Source organism: Lutra lutra, chromosome 18 (genome assembly GCF_902655055.1).
Source record: "Lutra lutra chromosome 18, mLutLut1.2, whole genome shotgun sequence".
NCBI lineage: Eukaryota > Metazoa > Chordata > Mammalia > Carnivora > Mustelidae > Lutra > Lutra lutra.
The window spans coordinates 11715176-11736865 of record NC_062295.1 but is presented as its reverse complement, the minus strand read 5'-3'; the positions used below and the strand labels follow the sequence as shown (position 1 = coordinate 11736865).

The 21690-nt window shown below is 43.6% G+C and overlaps 1 protein-coding gene across 1 annotated transcript in view; it reads left to right on the top strand.

Annotated features, from left to right (window-relative positions):
• Positions 1 to 21690, top strand: part of PARN (poly(A)-specific ribonuclease) — a 160488-nt gene that overhangs the window by 59882 nt on the left and 78916 nt on the right. Inside the window, exon 21 of the mRNA XM_047713580.1 lies at positions 1954 to 2028. Coding sequence (XP_047569536.1) covers positions 1954 to 2028 — 75 coding nt within the window. The remainder of the gene's footprint in view (positions 1 to 1953; positions 2029 to 21690) is intronic.

Below are 21690 nucleotides of genomic sequence, written 5' to 3'. Positions count from 1 at the left end.
TTCTAGTCCTGCTTTTTAATTTAAATACAGATCTAGAGATGCAGTTGAATTTCACAGCTCATTTCTTTTGAGAGCTTTTGATGTTGTTGCTGTTCTTTTCTCATTTTATATTATTAAATTCTTACCCTTATGTAGTCGACCTTTAATTGGCTAAATTAAGTAGGATGCTCTGAGTAGAATTTTGTTTTCATTTTAATTAAAAAGAATCAGTTGTATGATATCAGACAAGTAGCCTCTCTGTTCCTTTGTGTCCTCATCGGTGACAATGACGATGATGATGGCGATACCCCTTACTACGTAAGCATTTCATGAGGATTAAATGATTAAATGAAATTAAATGAAATCATTTCATGAAATGATTCGTGAAAGGCATTTAGAATAGTATGTGTCACATAGTAACTATTTAGGGCACGTTCACTGTTATTATTTATCTAAAACACACAAGGTGGAGGAGTGACTTTTGTAATGGAGAAAGTCATTATGGCACCTTGCTGTGCAGCAGGAAGTGAGTTATTATCCTATGACAATGAGACAGAGCAGTTTGTAAGCATTTGTAGCCTTGGGAATTTTTTTAGGAATTGAAGCATTTTTTCACTACTAAATTCCAGTAATGTTTACCCATTTTTTTTTAAAGATTTTATTTATTTATTTGACGGACAAAGATCACAAGTAGGCAGAGAGGCAGGCAGAGAGAGGAGGAAACAGAAGCAGGCTCCCTGCTGAGCAGAGAGCCCCACACGGGGCTCGATGCCAGGACCTCAAGATCATGACCCGAGCGAAGGCAGAGGCTTTAACCCACTGAGCCACCCCCGCACCCCTGTTTACCCATTTTTAATAATTCCAGTCTTCCCGTGTTTTTTCAAGAAGAGCACTAGTCAAACAATTAGGCCTCTGCTTTCCCTTCGGTTTTCTGCCCCATCACCCACTCCTTCCTTCCCATGCTCTGTTCTGTTCTGTCTGCAGCTTGTTAGCCCTTCTTGAGGATGTGTCCCTTCATGTGAAAATCGTTGTTTCACTAGACTGCTTTCTGCCCTTCTCAGTGGCTTTTCTGTTTTAGCCCATCTTAGTTTTCTCTCTCTTTGCCGCCTTCTTTTCCTTTGTCCTCTTCTGCTGCCTATTTTCCTCACCTGGCCTTGACATCAATGTTGAATTTTTCGTACTTTTTGCTACATTGATTCCTTTTATGTCTCCCATTCATGATTTTAAGAGTTTGTGTCTCTAAAAATTTAGAAAGATGCGTTTTTAGAAGATTTATCTATTTATTTGAGCGAGAGAGCGTGAGAGAGCAAACAGGGGAAGGGGCAGAGGGAGAGAATGTCCAAGCAGACTCCCACTGAGTGCAAAGCCCAGTCAATGTGGGGCTCAGCATGGGGCTCACGACCCGTGAGATCAGGGCCTGAACCGAAACCAAGAATTGGATGCTTAACTGACTGAGCCACCCGAGCACCCCTGTTGTGATCTTGATAGGAAAGAAATTGCCAGCTCTGGCATGAGATTGGGCTGAAATATCAAGTGCCCCAGGATTTAATCCAGAAGGATCTTTCTTTTATTTTTAAAACACATTTTTAAAGCTTCTTTAAAGCTTTATGCTTAATGCTGAGATTTTGATCAAATTTTAATAGTTTTTTTTTTTTTAAGATTTTATTTATTTATTTGACAGAGAGAAATCACAAGTAAGCAGAGAGGCAGGCAGAGAGAGAGGAGGAAGCAGGCTCCCTGCTGAGCAGAAAGCCCGATGTGGGGCTCGAACCCAGGACCTGGGATCATGACCTGAGCCGAAGGCAGCGGCTTAAACCACTGAGCCACCCAGGCGCCCCTTGATCAAATTTTAAACCAGCACCTCATCTCTGTTTAAATTTGACATATATTCTGAAATATATCAGATGTGCAGATGAAGTCTGATAGTGATATACTTGGTCAGATGTTCCCTTTATTTTTATTTCAACATTGCAGGTAACATTCAGATATCCTGGATTGATGACACATCAGCCTTTGTTTCTCTCAGCCAGCCCGAACAAGTACAGATTGGTAAGTGCTTCGGACATTTGTTTTGTATATTAATTAAAGTGGGAGCTCGCCCTTTTATACTGTGAGTTCGCTCAGCTGATTCACAGGCATTGCTGCCTGCTGTGTTTAGAGCTGTCTCTAAAATAAAGGAGATAATTAGTGAGTATCATGTGTAGGTGAGGAAAAAAGGCAAATTTATTAATTCATTAGATACACTGTGTAATATGTTTCTTCACTTACCTCCTTTCTGTTCCTGTCTCATTGCACTTTTTCTGAAACGTGTTGCAGGTTTGCTTTGAGAATTAGAAATAGCAAATTGAGGGGCACCTGGGTGGCTCAGTGGGTTAAAGCCTCTGCCTTCAGCTCAGGTCATGATCCTGGGGTCCTGGGATCGAGCCCCGAGTCGGGCTCTCTGCTCAGTGGGGAGTCTGCTTCCTCCTCTCTCTCTCTGCCTGCCTCTCTGCCTGCTTGTGATCTCTGTCTGCCAAATAAATAAATAAAAATCTTAAAAAAAAAAAAAAAAAAGAAAGAAAGAAATAGCAAATTGAGAGGAATGGAATGGGGAACACCAGAAGGTGATACCTGTATCCACCGTTCACTCATCTCCACGCTTCTCCCATTTACTTAGAAGTTTGTGGGATCTATTCATTTCATTACACTTACATCGAATACTTGTTTTACAAATAAATAAACTGAGATATTTTATTTGCTTTTAAAATAGGATGGTAAAGGGACGCGTGGGTGGCTCAGTGGGTTAAGCGGCTGCCTTCAGGTCAGGTCATGATCCCAGTGTCTAGGATCGAGTCTCACATCGGCCTCCTTGCTCTGCGGGGAGCCTGCTTCTCCCTCTGCCTCTGCCTGCTACTCTGCCTGCCTGTGCTCTCTTTCTTTCTCACTCTAACTAATAAATAAGAGCTTTAAAAAAATTAAATAGGATGGTAGAAAGATGGAGCGCCGCATGTCTTACTGGACCCTACGTTCTTCTGTCATTAACCATCTCGAAATGTTCTATTTCCTTAGGTTGAAAAGTTACTGAATAAAATATGTGACGTTCAGCCACTTATTCAAATAGATTTCAAGTTTTTCTGGTACCTAATAGTGTAAGAGGGATAACATTGTAAAGTGATATGTCTAATTTTTTTAAAGATTTTATTCATTTATTTGTGAGCGAGCAAGATAGCGTGAGTGAGGGGAGAGGGGCACAAGGAGAGGGAGAAGCAAATTCCCCACTGGCCAGGGAGCCCAACACAGGGCTCGAGCCCAGTTTCAGGTCATGAAATCATGACCTGAGCCATTGGCAGATGCTTAACCGACTGAGGCACCCAGGAGCCCCTTAATTTTTTTCTTTTTATTTAACAAGGTGCCACGTACTAAAATTATGTAATTCTGAGAATGTAACTATATGAGTAATTATATATGAAAGCTTCCACATATATACACATTCAGATCAGAGTATTTTGGTGTTTGTTCTTAATTCTGTGACCATTGCAGGAATATAGGCTTTGTTGTGGTGAAAAGCTTAAGCTCTGGAATCACGCTGCTATACTACATAGTTGTGTGACCTTGGGCAGGTTATTTAACCTTGAGAGGCTTCTGCTTATCTCTGTAAACTGAGGATGATAGTACTTACTTACTGGGGTTATTATTAGGATTATTTGAGATTATATATATATATATATATATAAAGCTTGGTCTAGTTTGAACTTTTATGATGGTTATTTAATAGTGGATTTCAGCGTGAGATGTACTTCGGGGAGGACATGACACCAAGAATTGGTGTTGCGTGCAGGGCGTGAGTGATTCTCTAGTTAAATGTTTCAGTATCTGCTTATTTCTCTGACCCACTCCCCTAATCCTTGGAAATACCGATGAGATGGCACCCAGAGGGACTGATTATTACAGAGCCAACAGTAACTTCAGGGAGGGGCAAGGGACTCTGCGACCAAGAGCATGGCAAGAGGCCCTGTGGCCAGCCGCAAGGGCACAGAACTGGAACTCCTGGCTGGAGGTCCAGTCCCACCTCCTCCGCTCAGCCTCACCCTTTGGCCTTCCTGCTGGTCACACCCGGGTGACATTGAAACTCTGCCATGGGATGGAAGGAGATGGCATGGGCCTCGAAGCCACACTGCCCCGGGGCCTAAGCTCACCTCCACCACCTGCCCGCCTTGTGCCTTCTGACAGATTACATAAACTGTCTAAGCCACAGGCTTCTGGCTGAGAGGTGAAGGCGGTGATGGTTACTTTGTGAAATACGGTCATGAACATTAAGTGCCCAGCAGGGAGCTCGGCCCTTCACAAGCAGGGGCTTGACAAATGCTAGGGAATTATTAATACCTGCTTGGCCTCCTTTGCTGTGAACAGTACAAATGAGTGTAAAAGTGCTTGGAAACCTGTACGACACCAGCTGGTGGTGCCTGCCTGCATGTCCGAGTGTAATTCTGTGTTGATGTGTGTGGGGGTCATTGCTTCTTTTCATGTTGCTGCCAAACCACATTCACTGTCCCGTGACGATAGCTCCCTCACTTGGAACCGAGAGGCTCCTTACCCAGTTGTTTCCAGCTCAGTGACGCATTCCGTGACACCTGAAATCCGGGAGCTGCGCTGTAGAATCACGTTGCCACAGGAGCCCTGCCGTATGATTGTTGGCCCACATGTGCCACTCCCCTGAAGGCGTGATTGAGTCCATCGTATTACCCCCGACTCCTTCTCTAGTGCGGGGAACGCACCCTGGCTGGAGTGGGTAGCATGGCGAAGAGGCCGGGATGAAATCGTGACCTTTCTACCTTTTTCCTCCGAGATGAAATAGATGCCTCTTGTCTCCCGATACATGCAGCGTTACTGGTAAAGTCTGAGTTTCCACTGTCATCGCTTACACAAAAGACACTTTTTTTTTTTTTTTTTTTTTTTTTGGAGAGCGAGAGCGTATACCTCTGGGGGTGGGTGGAGTGGAGGGGCAGAAGGAGAGGAGGGAGAAGCAGACTCCCCGCTGAGCCCCGCCTCATGACCTGAGCCAAAGGCAGATGCTTAGCCAACTGAGCCACCTAGGCACCCCCAAAGACAACTGTGTGTGTAAATCCCTGGCCATTTGTGTGTGCTGTGCCTGTGACCCTACTTCTCTTTGCCGTATGCCACCTTAGATTTCTACCTTCCTCTTCCTTCAGAGCTGGGCTGTGTCCCACTTCCCTCCTCATCTCAGCTTACACACCCATTTCTCTGGTTGTGTTCACCCCCTGCCCCGCCATTCCCTGTGCAGGGGATTGGGTCCCATTTGCTGTGCCAGCCTGACATCCTTTACTGACACACCCTGTTTGCCTGTCTTCCCTGGTAGACTGTAAACTCTCTGAGAGCAGGGGCCAGACGTCTTGCTCCCGGTTGCATTCTCAGTGCTCCGAGTAGCGTCTGACATGAGCGAGGATGGTAAATGTTCACTGAAATGAGTAAGTCATAGTCAAGGTTGTTAGGACTTAGAAACACCTTCATGCATGGGATGAATATATCTGATGTCTCTGGTCTTTTGCTGTGATTTCTAAAATTTTGCAGATGTTTCATTGAAAGACAGTGGAAATCTGTTTTTGATCGTGGTAATTCTGACGATGGGAGAGACCCGGCATATTTTAAAGTGCTACAAACCCTTTTAACGTTATCTTAAATTACTTATTCATTTCAGCGGAAACGAAGGGCCTGTTGGATCAATAATGTAATACTGGAAAAATCATTAAGTGCCTATTTATATAGGAGCTTGTAATGGCTTCTTTGGCGCTGTTACAGACTAATTTTTGATTTACATGTAAGTACCTGACACCTGTCTTTGTCTTTTGATAGTACTAAGTTTAAATAAGATTTTTTAAAAACCACTTTCAGGGGGCGCCTGGGTGGCTCAGTGGGTTAAAGCCTCTGCCTTCCGCTCGGGTCATGATCCCAGGGTCCTGGGTTCGAGCCCCACATAGGGCTCTCTGCTCAGCAGGGAGCCTGCTTCCTCCTCTCTCTGCCTGCCTCTCTGCCTACTTGTGATTTCAGTCTGTCAAATAAATAAATAAAATCTTAAAAAAAAAAAACTTTCAGTATCTTGAATAGGAAAGTTCTCTTTTTCTAGGGAACCTTGTTATACTATTAAAACCCTTCTCTGAAACTGATAATACAGTTTATGTTAAGTTAAATTTAAATTAAAAATTTAATTAAAAAAAAAAACCTTCTGCTGAGTGCCATTTGGTTTGCTGGGTTTTTTGTTTGTTTGCAAAAGGTGAGGTGAGGGCTCCTGTGGCCTTGGGGTGTTCAGATGGTGATAGCTCATACCAGCCATGCATTCACCATTGTTCCCTTGTAACCTTTCAGGTAAGATAGTATGTGACCATGGAGAACATCACCTAGTCTCACTATTTGAGAATTTTCCTCAAAGTAGCAGAGTAAGAAATCACCTTTTTTTTTTTTTTAAGATTTTATTTATTTATTAGAGAGAGGGAGAAAACAAAAACAAAAACAAAAACAAAAACAAAAAAAACGATTAGGGGCACCGGCAGGGGAAGAGGGAGAAGCAGACTTCCCACTGAGCAGGGAGCCCAACGTGGGGCTCGCTCCCAGGACCCCGGGATCACAACCTGAGCCAAAGGCAGACACTTAACCAGCTGACTCACCCAGGCGCCCAGGAAATCATCTCTAAGGGTCACATCTGCATAGCTCATTCATTTTTAAGATTTCTGTATTCCTAACGTAGTTTTATTAAATGGGGGAGGGGCCCCAGCAATATTTTTTGGAAGTCAGAGGATCTTCCTAGTCATACTCTCAATGTTTAGACATTGAATGCTTTAGAGTGTCCTAAATGTATTAGAAATTTTCATATGAATAGCTCGAGAAAAATAACCTTTTCATTTCTTTTGAAAGCTGGAAATTGCAGCATACTACCAGAAAGTTTTAAAAAGCAGAGATTGATAGAGGCACTTTAGAAGAGGTAGAAACATGACAATTATTTTGTAAAGGCAGCACAGATTCAGGTAGTTGTAGAAATTCCCAATAATGCTGCCTGAGGAACCTGTTCAGGACGATGTGTGGGGACGGAGGGAGTGACGTGCTTCACCTCAGTCTAGGGTACGGTGCTATGGTTGTGTTTACATTAAGTTGTCCTTTCAGAAGCACAGCTTTTATTCATGCTGAACAGATGAGTATTAAGTTGTGGTTATGACTCAAGGCGATTGTTCAGTGCTGTTTTGTGAAAAGATGCTTACAACTTCAAACTTTATCTGTGCTTTTTGTTTTCTGTTTGATGTCTGCAGAATTTGTAGTGATAACTGCTTACTTCACATGTGATATTGGTGATTTGTGTTCTCATTTTTCCTTCATCACAGTAGTTGGGGGTTACTGATTTATTTTATTTTATTTTATTTATTTATTTGAGAGAGAGAGAGAGAGCCCACCCGTGAGCATACACAAATGGGGGAGGGACGGCAGGGAGGGAGAAGCAGACTCCCCGCTGAGCAGGGATCCCACTGCTGGGGCTCTATCCCAGGACCCCGGGATCATGATCTGAGCTGAAGGCGGGCCACCTAGGCGCTCCCTGGGGGTTACTGATTTTGATGGTCTTTGCAAAGAACCAGCTTTTGGTTTGGTTCATTTTCCCTATTGTTTGTTTTTGTCCATTTACTGGGTTTCTGCCTTTTTTTTTTCCTTTTTCCCTTTCTTTTTTTAAAAAGGTTTATTTATTTTAGCAAGAAAGAGAGAGAGTGCTTATGAGCACAGGCAAGGGGAGCAGAGGGAAAGGGAGAGAGAATCTCTGGCAGACTCTACAGTGAGCCTGGAGCCTGACACAGGCGGGATCTCACAACCCTGAGATCCTGACCTGAGCCGAAACCAAGACTCGGCTGTTGAACTCACTGCGCCATCCAGGCATCCCACACACACCCCCTTTTTTTAAGTTTATTTAACTCTGTACCCAACATGGGACCCAAACTCAAAACCCCAAAATGAAAAGGTACACAGTGTACTTCTCCAGCTGAGCCAGTCATGCACCTCCCCCTTTCCTTTCTTTTATTTGCTTTGGGTTTACTTTGCCTTTCTTCTTCCCATTTCTAGAGGTAGAACCATCCGTGATTGATTTTTAAAAAATTTTCCAGGGGTACCCGAGTGACTCAGTTGGTTAAGAGTCCTGCTCTTGATGATCTGCGCTCAGTTCTTGATCTCACAGTCGTGATTTCAAGCCCCATGTGGGGCTCCACCCTCAGCATGGAGTCAGCTTAAAAAAAAAAAAAATTCTTTGTAGAATTTTTTATCCTGGGCCTTCTAGAGATTGCCCCTGGGTCAGTACAGCTTAGCGTTCAGCCTCTGATTGGTCAAGTGTGTACTTAAACACCTTGAGCCCTTGAGGTTTCCACCTCTTTCCAGCTGGGAAGACATTCAGCATTCAAGCAGTTGGCAAGTCTTCCCCATTTTTACTTTCAGCTGTACCTTCTCGTCTCCGGTGCAGGTGCACCAGCACTCCTGGCTAACTAGTGTTCTAGATGTAGCCAGGACTCTTCCTACTCATTGACTTTCACCTTTTTTTGTGTTTCTAATACAAACATTTAAAGCTGCAAATTATTCTTTAAGCACTGCTGTAGGTGCATCCCACAAATTACCTGTTGTAATTCCATTATTACTAAGTTAGATACCCAGGCACCCCTGGCCTTTTTGTGTCTTTTGTTTCCCCATCCTTTTCTTTCCATGCACTGTCAACTTACCTGTGTGTATATATATATAAAGTGTAATTATTTACTTGCCTTCGTCATTTTAAAGCTTGTTCTTTGTTCCGTCTGTTTTTGTTCATTTTTCTCTCTCCTGTCCTCTTTTGGATTATTTGAAATTTTTAAAGAATCCCATTTTAATTTTTCTCTTGCCTTTTTAATGCCATCTCCTTGCAATATTTTTTAGTGGTTGCTTTAGAAATTTTAACAACTGTCTGTAACTTTCTGCAGTCTACTTAGAGTTCATATTATACCACTTGACATACAATGAGGAAACCTAGGATGCGTATAAGGCCATTTATTCCGATCCCCATTGGTTTTCATGCTGTATTGGCATATATGTAATATGTGCATACATTATAAATCCTACGAAGTGGTGTTATAATTTTGTTCTCAACAGTCCTGTATATTTTAGGAGATTAAAAGGCTGAATTCTTTTCTCCTTACCCTGATATTTATCATTTTAGGTATTGTCTTCATTCATTCCTGAAGACCCAAGTTTCTTTTGAGTATCAGCTCACTTCAGCCTACAGAGCTTCCATCAGTATTTATTATAGTGCTGGAGTGGTGGCAGGCTGATTGTCTTAGATGTCCTTTATCTGAAATATGTCTTTATTTTGCCATCATCCATGTAGGATGTTTTAGCTGGCTATATAGAATTCTGGATTTCTCTCTTAGCATTTTAAAGATGTTGTTCCTCTATCTTCTGGTCTCCATGGTTTCTCATGAGAAGTCTACAGTCATTTGCCTCCTTGTTGCCATACAGAAATGTGGATATTCAAGATTTTCTCTTTGTCATTGGATCATTGGTTTTCAGCAGTTCCACTATGATGGCCTTTGGCATGGCTTTCTTTGTAATTGTCCTGTTGGGGTTGACGGAGCTTCTTGAATCTGTACATTTAATTAAAAAAATTTTTTTTAAGATTTTATAATTTTTTTTTAAAGTAATCTCTTCACCCATCATGAGATTACTTTTTTAAAGTAATCTTTTCACCCATCACAACCCCAAGATCAAAAGTCAGATGTTCTACGGACTGAGCTAGCCAGGCACCCCTTGAATCTGTAAATTTATGTCTTTCACCAGATTTAGAAAGTTTTTAGACATTACTCAAATATATTTTTCCTGTCCTGTATTCTCTTGCCTCTTGTCCTTGGGGGCTCCAGTTACCTATATGTAGGAGACCTTTTTTCTTTCTTTTTTTTTTTTAAATAAAGATTTTATTTATTTATTTGTTCTTTACCTCAGTGAACATAATTAGAATCGCCTCTTTAAAGTCTTTGTCTAATAATTCCCACATCCGCATTACCAAGGTGTTGACACCTGTTGATCACTTTTGTCTTGAGACCGCGTCCTGTTTTCTTGGCTCTTCATGTGTCAAATGACTTGGGGTTGTTTCCTGGACGTTGTGAACGTTCTTTTGTGGACGCCCTGCAATCACTTATATTCCCACAGAAGAGCGTTGGTATTTTTATTTAAGTTTTAGCAAGCATTTAACTTACTTAAACTCAGACTGCAAACTCTTGCATGTCTGCGGTGGGAGGGGGCTCAGATCCGAGCTCAGACTGCTTTCGGTCTGCCATGGGCACGGTTAAGTAAAGGGTCACCCAGACACATGGGCTGAGTCTATGCACCAAATTCAGAGTTGCCATTTTCTGGTTTCTTCTGTCCTAGGATTCCTTTCCCACTCTATTGCCACTGGTTGCCTCATGCTTCTGGTTCCTTCTACCAGAAAGACATAGGACTTTTACAGTTGTTGTTGCCCCATGCCCCTGTCACTGCAATTTCCCCTTAGGGCATAGTCACACAAAAAGACCCCAGGAAATTCACTTCATGCCAGCTTGCTTCCTCCAGTTTTTTTTTTTTTTAAATATTTTTACTTATTTATTTGACAGAGAGATCACAAGTAAGCAGAGAGGTAGACAGGGGGGGCAGGAAGCAGACTCCCTGCTGAGCAGAGAGCCTGACGTGGGGCTTGATCCCAGGACCCCAAGATCATGACCCAAGCTGAAGACAGAGGTTTAACCCACTGAGCCACCCAGGTGCCCCAACTTCCTCCAATTTTTAACTCCTTTGCAAAATATACCTGTTTCTGTCCATATTCCAGAGCCCTCAGATACTTGTTTTTGTTTTCGTTTTTGCATTTTTTTCCCCCAGAGCTTATAGTTATTATCAACAGAAAAGTTGACCCGTTAGTTTATCCTTCCAATCCTGGAGGCAGAACAGCTTTACCTGTGCTTCTCAGTTGTGGCTCTTACATATCTGCTTTTGATGTAACACTTCTACCATATTATAGCATGCTTAAACTACCTCTTTCTGTTCATTAAATAACATTTTAAGAAAATATCATGTTAATGCATTAAAAATCAAACCAAGGGGCGCCTGGGTGGCTCAGTGGGTTAAGCCGCTGCCTTCGGCTCAGGTCATGATCTCGGAGTCCTGGGATCGAGCCCCGCATCGGGCTCTCTGCTCTCTCGGGGAGCCTGCTTCCTCCTCTCTCTCTGCCTGCCTCTCTGCCTGCTTGTGATCTCTCTGTCAAATAAAAAAAAAAATAAAATAAAATAAATAAAAAATAAAAAAAAAATAAAGTTACTCTTTAAAAATAAATAAATAAATAAATAAAAACCAAACCAAACCATGTGACTTACCTCTTTCAGCCAATTAAAATTGACTTCAGTTCAGTTCCTTTTGGGTAGGCATACATACCAATAGACAAAATCCAGACCAAGTATTTGATATCTTTGTTTCTATTTGTGGTCTTTTTCATAGTTGGCTAGTGCATTACTGTATATTTATCTTTGTCAAAGAGGAAATGTACAAAAAACACTTGAGAAAGAACCAAAAATGAATGTTTTTTTCCTTTCATGTTTATTTTCCTAATCTTAAACCTTGCATAGTGTTGGTTTACAACAATTACCTTGGCAGTGGATAAATGAGTTCAACTGTGACAGGACTTTATAAGGGTTCTATTAAATAAGCTTGTTTTAGAGGAAGGGGCTGATAACTTACTTGTGTGTTTAAATGATACAGGATTTTCATGCCATAAGTGCTGCATCCTGGAAACAATGTATTTGTTCTTATATACACAAGGTTTTTATAGTAGTGGCTTATTGATAACGAAAATAATAATGAAACATGTAAATGTTTGTGTTTTGTGTATGTATCTTCTGATGAAAACTTAAAGCAGCTGACTTTTTTTTTTTTTTAAACTCCTCTAAGTCACTTAATCCACAAAAAGCACTATGGAAAATTTTAACAGTATTTATTAAGAGCCTTCTTGTTTTCCTAATTCCCCTGTGTGTTTTATCTTGAGAATTAGCAGTGTTACACATCTGTCCTATGAAATCTGTATCAGGCATATTTATTTGAGAATAACAATAACTTGGACTCCCCCTAATTAGTATTCTTTAGAGCATGAGCTGGTATGAGGATGGGGCAGAAAGCTTCCTGACTTCCAGATACGGCTTCCCATGTTCTTAATATAATTACCAGCGCTAAAGCAGCAGTGACAAAATGAGTTCTGTGGCAGTGAGAACCTAGCCAGGAGAAAGAAATGGAGTGTTCAGTTGGTTAAGCCTCTGCCTTCAGCTCAGGTCATGATCTCAGGGTCCTGGGATCGAGCCCCGCATCTGGCTCTCTGCTCGGCAGGAAGTCTGCCTCCCTCCCCCCGCCCCCCTGCCCCCCCCCCCCCCCCCGGCTGCCTCTTTGCCTACTTGTGATCTCTCTCTCTGTCGAATAAGTAAATAAAATCTTAAAAAAAAAAAAAAAAAGAAAGAAATGGCGTGTTTGTGCTCTGGAGGCTGACTCTTCGTGTTCCGTTAATTTGTTTCTGGTCCAGGGCGCTGGCTTTTGATATTTGTGTTCTAGAGGCCATGTTTTCTGGATCTAAGAATGTCAGCTTTGCGTTGCACTATCAGAATATTCAGCAGATCTGTCATATTTAATTGTAGTATCATTCATAGCAAACTGCTCATGTTGTGTTCTCCTGCCCCCAGTTTTAGAATAAATCAAGTTCATTATTGAAAATGTGATACTTGAAAATATGAAGAAAACAATTCAATCATGGTCTCGCAACCTAGACATCAATATTAGTAGTATTTTGACTCATATTTCTTTTTTAGTTTTATAGAGATGAGTATTTTCATGACTTTTTTAAAAAAGATTTTATTTATTTATTTGACAGAGAGATCACAGGTAGGCAGAGAGGCAGGCAGAGAGAGAGGGGGAAGCAGGTCCCCCACTGAGCAGGGGGCCAGATGCAGGGCTTGATCCCAGGATCCCGAGATCATGACCCAAGCTGAAGCCGAAGGCTCAACCCACTGAGCCACCCAGGTGCCCCTTTTCATGACTTTTTAATATCAGTTGGAATCTGACTTCAGATGCATTTTGGATGTGATTTTTTAGTTAATATTGGGTCATGAGCGTTTCTCGCGCTGTCACACGGTTCTCTGGGAGAGTTTTCTTTTAATGGATGCATTGCAATTATATCCGTTTTGGATGACAAGAGTTTATTATTTCAAATTCTTTTTTTTTTTTACAGAGGGCGTGAGAGCACAAGCAGGAGGGAGGGGATGAGGGAGAGGGAGAAATGGGCCTCCAGCTGAGCAGGGCACCCCCCACCCCGCCTTCCCCAACATGGGGCTCCATCCCAGGACCCCAGGATCAACCTGAGCCAACGTCAGACACTTAACTGGCTGGGCCACCCAGGCGCCCTAAATTCTTTAAAGAGCATCTGTGTACCTTATTTAGTCTTTGTATCTTTCATTTTTTAAAAAAAATTCTGAAGAAGCAAAATCATTAGATTCAAATAATCTTGAAAAAAACTAAAAACAACTCATTTTTTTCTTACTAAACAGTGATGATTTATTTTTGTTACTAGAAAAATTTTAAACTACAGAAAACTAAAAATATTGCCCCATGCCCATCTCTTTACTAATGAAGATAATTGCAGTAATATTTGAGGTTTACCTTTCTGTTGTGGTATTTAAGTGTATATTTCATCTAAGCTAATGTATATTTTGCATATTGTTTTACGGTTCTTTTAACAGTTTTCTTTGTGGACATTTAATTTAAACAATTTTAGGACTCTTGACTCCGGTTCCAAAATAAGCTTTTATTTATTCTTCTGATTGAGCTTTAGAATCATTTGTTAACGTCACTCAGAAAGCCCCCTGAGATTTTTCACTGACGTTTTAACAAATTAATTATATTGGCACCTTTACTTAGACATACTGAATCTGTATGACCACGGATATAATGTGTCTCCACGTGCACTCAGATAATCTTGTGTATCCTAGAATGCAGTGGTAGGTTTGATTGCTGATATTTTTATTGTGTATACTGTTTAGGGTTATGCAGAACACTCTGGAAAGCAAGGACCATTGTGCCTGATTTAGTACCACAGTCGTAGTTCGCTCTCGGTAAATTTTTGGAATGTGGGTGGCAGTGGGAGACTGAAGGCTGAGCTGGATCAGCCTGATTGCTTCCAGGCCCCTGACGACTAACTTTGAGGGCTCAGTGTAAACATTATGTCTCTGATTCTTATTCTGGAGACTTCCAGGGCCATTTGGTGTCATTTCTGTCATCGTAAAGAGTGAACTGGCTGATTAAGTAGGTTAGCTGTGTCTGTCTTCACACATTTGCCTTGTTTCCTCATCCACGATTCCATGTTTTATAACCCGTTTTTAAGAATGAAATAAATCGGGGTGCCTGGGTGGCTCAGTGGGCTAAGCCTCTGCCTTCGGCTCAGGTCATGATCTCAGGGTCCTGGGATCGAGCCCCACATTGGACTCTCTGCTCAGCGGGGAGCCTGCTTCCTCCTCTCTCTCTGCTTGCCTCTCTGCCTACTTGTGAGTCCTTTCTGTCAAATAAACAAATAAAATCTTTTTTTAAAAAAAGAATGAAATAAATCTGGTTTTAGCAAATTGGAAATAGTAGAAGTGAAATGATTTGGGGGCACTTCAGTGGCTAATTATAAATAATATTTTGTTACTAACAACATTAACGGTGAATCTCTTGGGGTGGTGGGATTACAGGTAGTTTTAGTTTATTGTGGGTTCCCTCCCCCATTTATTTATTTATTTATTTAGTTTGTAGAGTGACAGGTATTATCTAGGGGTTAAAGTATTTAAATTTAAGATGAAAATGTTATTACTTGCCTTTTTATATGTGCAGGAGCAGAGCGAAGGAAAAACGTCTTGCCTTTGAAACTTCTTGGCTGACTGTGGTTGTTTTGTGATATCTTATCTCTAATCATGAAATTCCTGGAATTCGTTTCTTTGGATTTTCCTTCTTCAGCTTCTTGGTTTAAATCTCCTATTTCTGAAAGGGTGAATTTGAAACAGTTTTGAAACATGCTCTTTATTGATAAGATTTCCAGCTCTGGGTACTTTTGCAACCTGCCCTGTTTTGTTCTGGAAAGAATCCCAAATACCACTTTAGTAACAGGATGAATGTCACTTCGTTAAGTTTAGCAAAAATGCCAGAAAATGCTAGACCACCGGAGTGTTGGGTAACTTATAAATTGATGTTGTGGTGACCCTAGCACTTCAGACGATGGTTTTGCCTGAACTTCTACACCGCACATCAGTATATCTAGGCATTACTTGGCATTTTTCATGTTGGAGGATTATAAAAAGCAAACACTGCTTAAAATAACTTAGAACAAATCACACTGCCTCACTAGTGGGATTGCCCTTTGTCCTCCCACGTTAATTGGAGAAATGCAGGGAACTGATTTGTTTTCCCCATTGCATCAAAGGCCAGGGAGCAAACTGCCGTAGTACTGAGAAAAGGAACCTAGAAAAGACAACACAGTAAAATAAAACTTTGAAACTGGGATTTTCTTCCCCCTACACAAATCCTGTATTGTTACCATAGAGGTTATAGAAGGGAAATAAATCATGACGGCATATTATATAGCTTAAAGAAATATGAGCTGCATGTAGGACACCCACTGATTTTAGTAATTGTTAATTCCCGAAGTAAGTTTGGATCTTCGAAGCATGAGCAGGGTCACGTTTAGGGGTGCATTTTTGTAATTGAGTTTCACCTGGTGTGTTAGCCTTACTGACTTATCTCTGTATATTGCTAGGTACCTTTAAATGTCTGTGTTCAGTGTATTTATGGTAACAACAGAGAAGAGAATAATTATGAAGGGATTTTGCATGGTTTTTAACAAGATGGTTCTCTTTTGAAATCTGCAGTGTTAATCTTCGCATAAATATTTGTCTGTCTCCTGCTGAAGAAACCGAAGGACTAAATTTAGATGGGGAATAGAGATGAAATAATAGTCTTTGCACTCAAGGAATTCATGGTCTAACGATGCAGATGGATATCTGGACAGCACACGCTTGCTGCTGTGATGAGGGAGGGAGAACCCACCCAGACTGGCATGAAGATGCAGGGAAGGGTCAGCCCAGGGAGGCTTCCTGGAGGAGGTGATGCCTGTGCTGATCCCAGGAGGTGGCCTGGTGGAGGAAGGCTGAGAAAGCCCTGGTGAAGAGCGGGACCAGTAGTACATCCTTTGGTAGGACTGGAGCAGAGGGTCCGTGTGGTTGGGGCGGGGGTGTGTGTGGTTAGACGTAGAAACACGGAATTTGTGTGTTAAAAATAAGAGTTTGAATTTCATCCTCTGCATAAATCTTGCTGTAATTTTGGTTTGGTGGGTTTTTTTAATTAAATGAAGTTTTTAAAATAAAATATCACATTTAACTACTTTTCTTTTAGAAGTCTGGGGCTTTTGAAAAAATTTCCAGGTGTTGAGTGTCAAGATTGTGGACCAAACAAGGAGCAGCCTTTGGAAAGCTGGGTTGTTGTCTGAATTTGTCCCCCTCCCCCAGCCCCGTGGCTCTCTTCCATAGGCGCCCAGTGGCGTTATAGCACCAAGGCAAAAATAGATGGACATATTCAAGCAACTTCTATTTATTTTTAAAAGTCTAGAAGGTTGGTTTTGCATTTACTCTAGCTCATAGCCTTCTCCAAGAGACTGAGGCCAAATTGAATTTATCTGGGGACCTGTCACATCTATAAATGCTACATGGAGTAATAAATGGGCCATCAGCTTCCAAGAATTGGTGACAGTGCACTTCAGTTCCTAATTTAGCGTTCATGAAAATTATCCCTTGACAAACAAGATCATAAAAAAAGAAATTCTGCTTGATGGATCCATCTTTTGATAAACAGCTAAACGTTGTTTATACAGACGTTGCTGGAGTGAGTCAAGGTAGGGGGTAAATGACCAGTTGAAGGAATGCAGATGTCAAGTGTTTTCGTGTTTAGGGGAAGGGAAGGGGCCTGAGCCAAATCTTGTCCCACTCGCTTTCCCTCACTCAGTAGACCAGGCTGGTGGGGAATGGCTGCGGTGGTAATTTCACATCCTTGGTATCTGGGAAGATGTTTGGCGCGGGCTGGGGAGGCTTGGAGGAGAGATCTTGGTGTGGTCCTTGAGAGAGGGCGGAGAAGAGAGCCGGGCGTGCGGGCACAAGAAGTAGGAATCCGATTGGATGTTGGCGACAGTGTCTGACAGTGTTCGTCAGGCGGTAGTTTACTCTGTCAGCGGGTTGTGAGATCATTTTAGTGAGTATGACCAGCATTTTTATAAAAGGATGGAGTTGGAAACTTTCCGAGTGAGTCTTGTATACTAAAGGCAGGCTTGGTTTTTTGCATGTAACCTTTTTCAGGTATAGATCTGTGCACATGGATGTACGTGTTTGTACCCCAGTTTGTAATAAAAACGTCTCGTTGCAAGTCGTGGTCATGAAGGTTTGAACTCACATGCTTTAGGAAACTTCCGTGTCTGCCGAGCACTGTGGCAGGTGTTAGGAGGGGAGGCAGTGAGCGTAGCTCTGACAAAGACCTTGATCCTCAGGCGCTTCCTTTCTCTAGAGCAGTTTGCGGTGGGAGAGTTCATGTGTCCGGCCCCTGGGAGGAATGCTCATTCCCTTCTATTACATCTCCCCCGGCCAGGAGATTTCCATGTTCTCTCCAAGAAGGGGATATTCTGCTTAAACAGCTCACCATGCTGTCCATCCCTTTTTGCTTGGGCCTCCTCATGGAAGGAGGACAGATATATCTGATGAGTAAAGTCAGGAAGAAGCTGACATCCCAAGGCCCTTTTTGACCGGGGGTAGGGCTTTGGCATTGAAGAAAGCAGGCCTGGAAACGGACTTCGGGGGGTCCCTTCTGGCAGCAGAGCCTGGGACATCGTTGAGAGCGCTGAGCTCCTTGTGGCCGCCCTGTCTCTCCACGGATGGGATCTCCTGGTCTGGACTCCTTAGGCCGTGGCAGCAGCTGTGGTATGAAACCCAGTGTACCTCAGGCCCGAGATCCATCTCCAGCATCATCTCTCTAAGGAGTCCTGTACTTTGGGGGAAACATGAAGATGCTGAGTAATCGTGAGCGCTCCCGTCTTTCCCTCAACTTGTTAGGACCCAAGAGAGCCTGATGCCCCTACCTGCCGTCCCTACCCCGGGGGAGTTGTGTTTGGAAAGGGTCGGATGCAGAGGGCTTTGGTTCCCGTGGTGTGTAAGCTGCAGAAGGCCTCTCTTACATGCCCAATAGGGTATGGGTGTGACTGTAGGGCCCTGAGAAGGCATTTCTTTGGGCGCGACCTGACAGATTTTGCAGGATGGGAGAGCTGAGAGGCTGGGTGTGACTGTATCGTGTCCGAAGCAGAATGACACTCAGGAGTGACCTCCCGTTAACATTTTTTATGTTCTGGGGTTGGTCTCTGAGGGAGTTTACTTACCACAAACGTTGTTCAGATTCAGTGAAAAAACAGTTTTCTCCTTTGCCACCCTTCTGGATTAATGACCAAACAGTTAAAGTGCTTTTAAACTGCGGCAGTGACTTTCTGTGTCTTAACTAGCATGCCACCAGCCAGAAGGTGGTGCTGTCGTGTCGGCCGCAGAGCCACCTTTCCCTCAAGTCACACTTGTCATCTAAATGCTCATTCACGCCAAGTAACGTGCCCACGTTGGGGCTGCGGTGTTCAAGGCGTAGCCCCGTGCAGTGTGTCACTGGACAGGCAACAGGGGATGTTTGTGGGATCAAAGCTTCAGAATCCGGGGCGGGGGAAACCCGCCACCAGGTTAGCCTTGGTTAGGCTGCTCGCTCAGGGGTATAGTGACACTGCTGGGGAGGCAGGAGGATCACATCTGCTCGGTGCTGTGTTGGTTCCTACACTGGCCCCCGTGTTCAGAGGACAAGGGGAGACCACGGAAGGAGTCCAACCCCTCCAGGAGGGGAGGCAGCAGGTTTAATAAAGCAAGGGGACTTCCGTCTGAGGCCTGTCTCGGGCTTGCACCTGCCGGCCAGAGTCTTCAGAGTTTATGTCGAGGCCTTCACGGGGTTCAGTCCTGTGGACTGCCCAGATGGTCTCAACACCACCTTCCTGTCTCAAGGCTGTGTCCTTGGAACAGCTCCCGCTGTGGGAACAGTAGGCAGGGAAGGGGGTGAGTGCAGATCCTCTGACTGGGGGGAGCCAGCCCATGGGTCAGCTGGAGGTCACGTCCTCACCATTATCTCCTCCAACCTGCGCAGTCTCCCATGGTTTGGTTTGAAGACTTACGAATAGAGATGAGAGACCTTTCCATAGACAGAAAGCATTTTTTTTTTTAAGATTTTATTTATTTATTTGTCAGAGAGAGTGTGTGCACCCAAGCAGGCAGGGTGGCAGGCAGAGGCAGAGAGAGAGAAGCAGGCTCCCAGCTGAGCAAGGAGTCCGATGTGGGACTCAGTCCCAGGACCCTAGGATCATGACCTGAGCCAAAGGCAGTGGCTTAGCTGACTGAGCCACCCAGGCATCCCAGAAAGCATTTCTTCCTATTATTTTTTGGAAAAGATCTGAGTATCTAGAGGAAGACTCATGATGTTCGTAAGAAATACCATGCACAATTCAGTGCAAGTTGAACTACCCGAGCCAATCTCTCAGTTTGTTTTAACCACTTGAAAGAACCCCAGATGGTATGACGGACTTGGAGTAAAGCTGTGTGATCTTGGGTGCCTGAGTTAACCTCTCTGAGCCTTCAGCCTCTGGGAAAGTCTGCTGCTCAGGGCTGTGAACAATGGATGGAGGTCGTAAAGGTAATGTTCTCAGCACAGTGCCTGGGTCTAGCTGCTCAGTCAGTTTTCACTTCTTCCCTCTGTCCCCCCTTTCAGAAAATCAGACATTAAAATAATATTGCTCCCTTGATTTTACTCAAAGTATGCATTGCAGCGTTGTGGAGACTGGGTGCAAAAGCTCTTTGTTTGTTTGCACGTGGCCCTCGGGGGAGGCCATGCTTGTTGCTGTAAGTGGCTTCCAGTTGAAATCTCCTGCCCATGCCGTTTGAAGAAAAGACCAGACCCGTAGCCACAGTGATTTTCAGCCGTCTGCCCTTTTCTTGCCCATGGCTCCTCTTCTTCTTATAGTTAGGGGTCTCCCTCCGAGCCTTCTTAGTAAGTCCACTTCACTCCTTATGGGGGCAGCTTTCTGTTAACGGGGAAAGCGTCACCAGTCATGGGAGGATTCCGGATTCCGTAGACACAGAGAAGTCTGTAAGATTGCTCTAAGGTAGGGTCTGTGGGTCTATTCTCAGACTCGGTTTGGGAATCTGGTTTGGGAATGTTCTTGGAAGTACAGGCAGTCCTCGTTCTGCACAGATTCTGCATTTGTGCATTTACCTACTCGTTAAAATGTTTTCGTAACCTCAAAATCAGCACTCATGGAGCTTCTGTGGTCACTCACAGACATGCGCAGAAGGCCGAGCATCTGAGCCGCCCGACGCACACACTGCCCAGTTGAGGTGGAGCAAGGCCAAGGCGACGCTCGGCCTTCACGGCGCAGCTCTAGGGCAGTGAACAAGTGCCCTTTCACGGACTTTGTAGGGCCACGGTTTCCGTGGTTTTGTGCCTTTTGCAACAGCCCTACCACCACCACCACCACCCTGGCACAGTGCCCAAATGCTGCCCCCATGTTCCTGAGTACCAGAAGACTGATGCGCCTTACGGAGAACGCACCGGTGTCAAATACACTTTGTCCAGGCACGAGTTACAGTGCTGTTGTTGGCAAGTTCAGCAGTAACGAACCAACAGCGGGTATCCAATAAGGTATCTTGAAACGGGAGCACACGTGCAGCGGGAGTGCGTGTTGATGACTTGACGAAAATGTGGCTCGAGTCTCTAACCCTGGTTTTCCGCAGGAGCCGGACTTCAGAGACACAACTGTTTGTTCCTTTCTGTCTGCCTTTTTCCTTCAGGGGGTTCGGCTCAGAGGCCTCTGGGCTGCCTGCGTTTGTTTGTGTTTCAAGGACAGGTACCTGTTGTAGAGCTTCTAGAAAGCCGTTGGGCTCTTGCCGGTCGGCAACTTTGGGCTGTCCTAGTGACGTAGCCTGGCAGGTGGCTTGCACACCAGCTGGAGCATCCACAGACAGGGAGGTGAATGGAGGAGACAAAGGGTCTTTCTTGGGGGGAGATGAGAACGTGGAGCCGTATCCTCAGTTGATTATGACTTTGATCATTTTAGAAAAATGATAGTTGTCTAGCTAAAGGATCAAGATTCGTTACATCCGCTTGTATCTTGAACATCTCTGCGTTTAATTCTTGTGCCTTGAATTTGACTTTAATCAAAGATGGTGTTGTCTGTATTTCTTTCTCTCGTTATCAACCCTCTCATCATCAGCTTCTACCTTAATGTTTCCATCACGTGGTGAGGCTTGGGAAAACCGGGAACCTGGGGTTTACCTGGCCAGGCTCTTCATTTCATTTTAACTGGCGCCTTGTCTCTTGAAAAAGGAAAGGGCTGAGATGGAATAAGAGTAAATAGTAGTTGAGGATTCTTTTATTCTTTTCAGCCAGAAGACTTTCCCTAGTGGAGCCTACGTTTTAAAGAAAGCGTTGTTTTTAGGTCTATCGAGCTAATAAAATGCTAGGATTCACGGCACAGCTCTGACCTGTCCTTTGACCTGCAGGACCCCTTAACACCCCTTAAGGGTG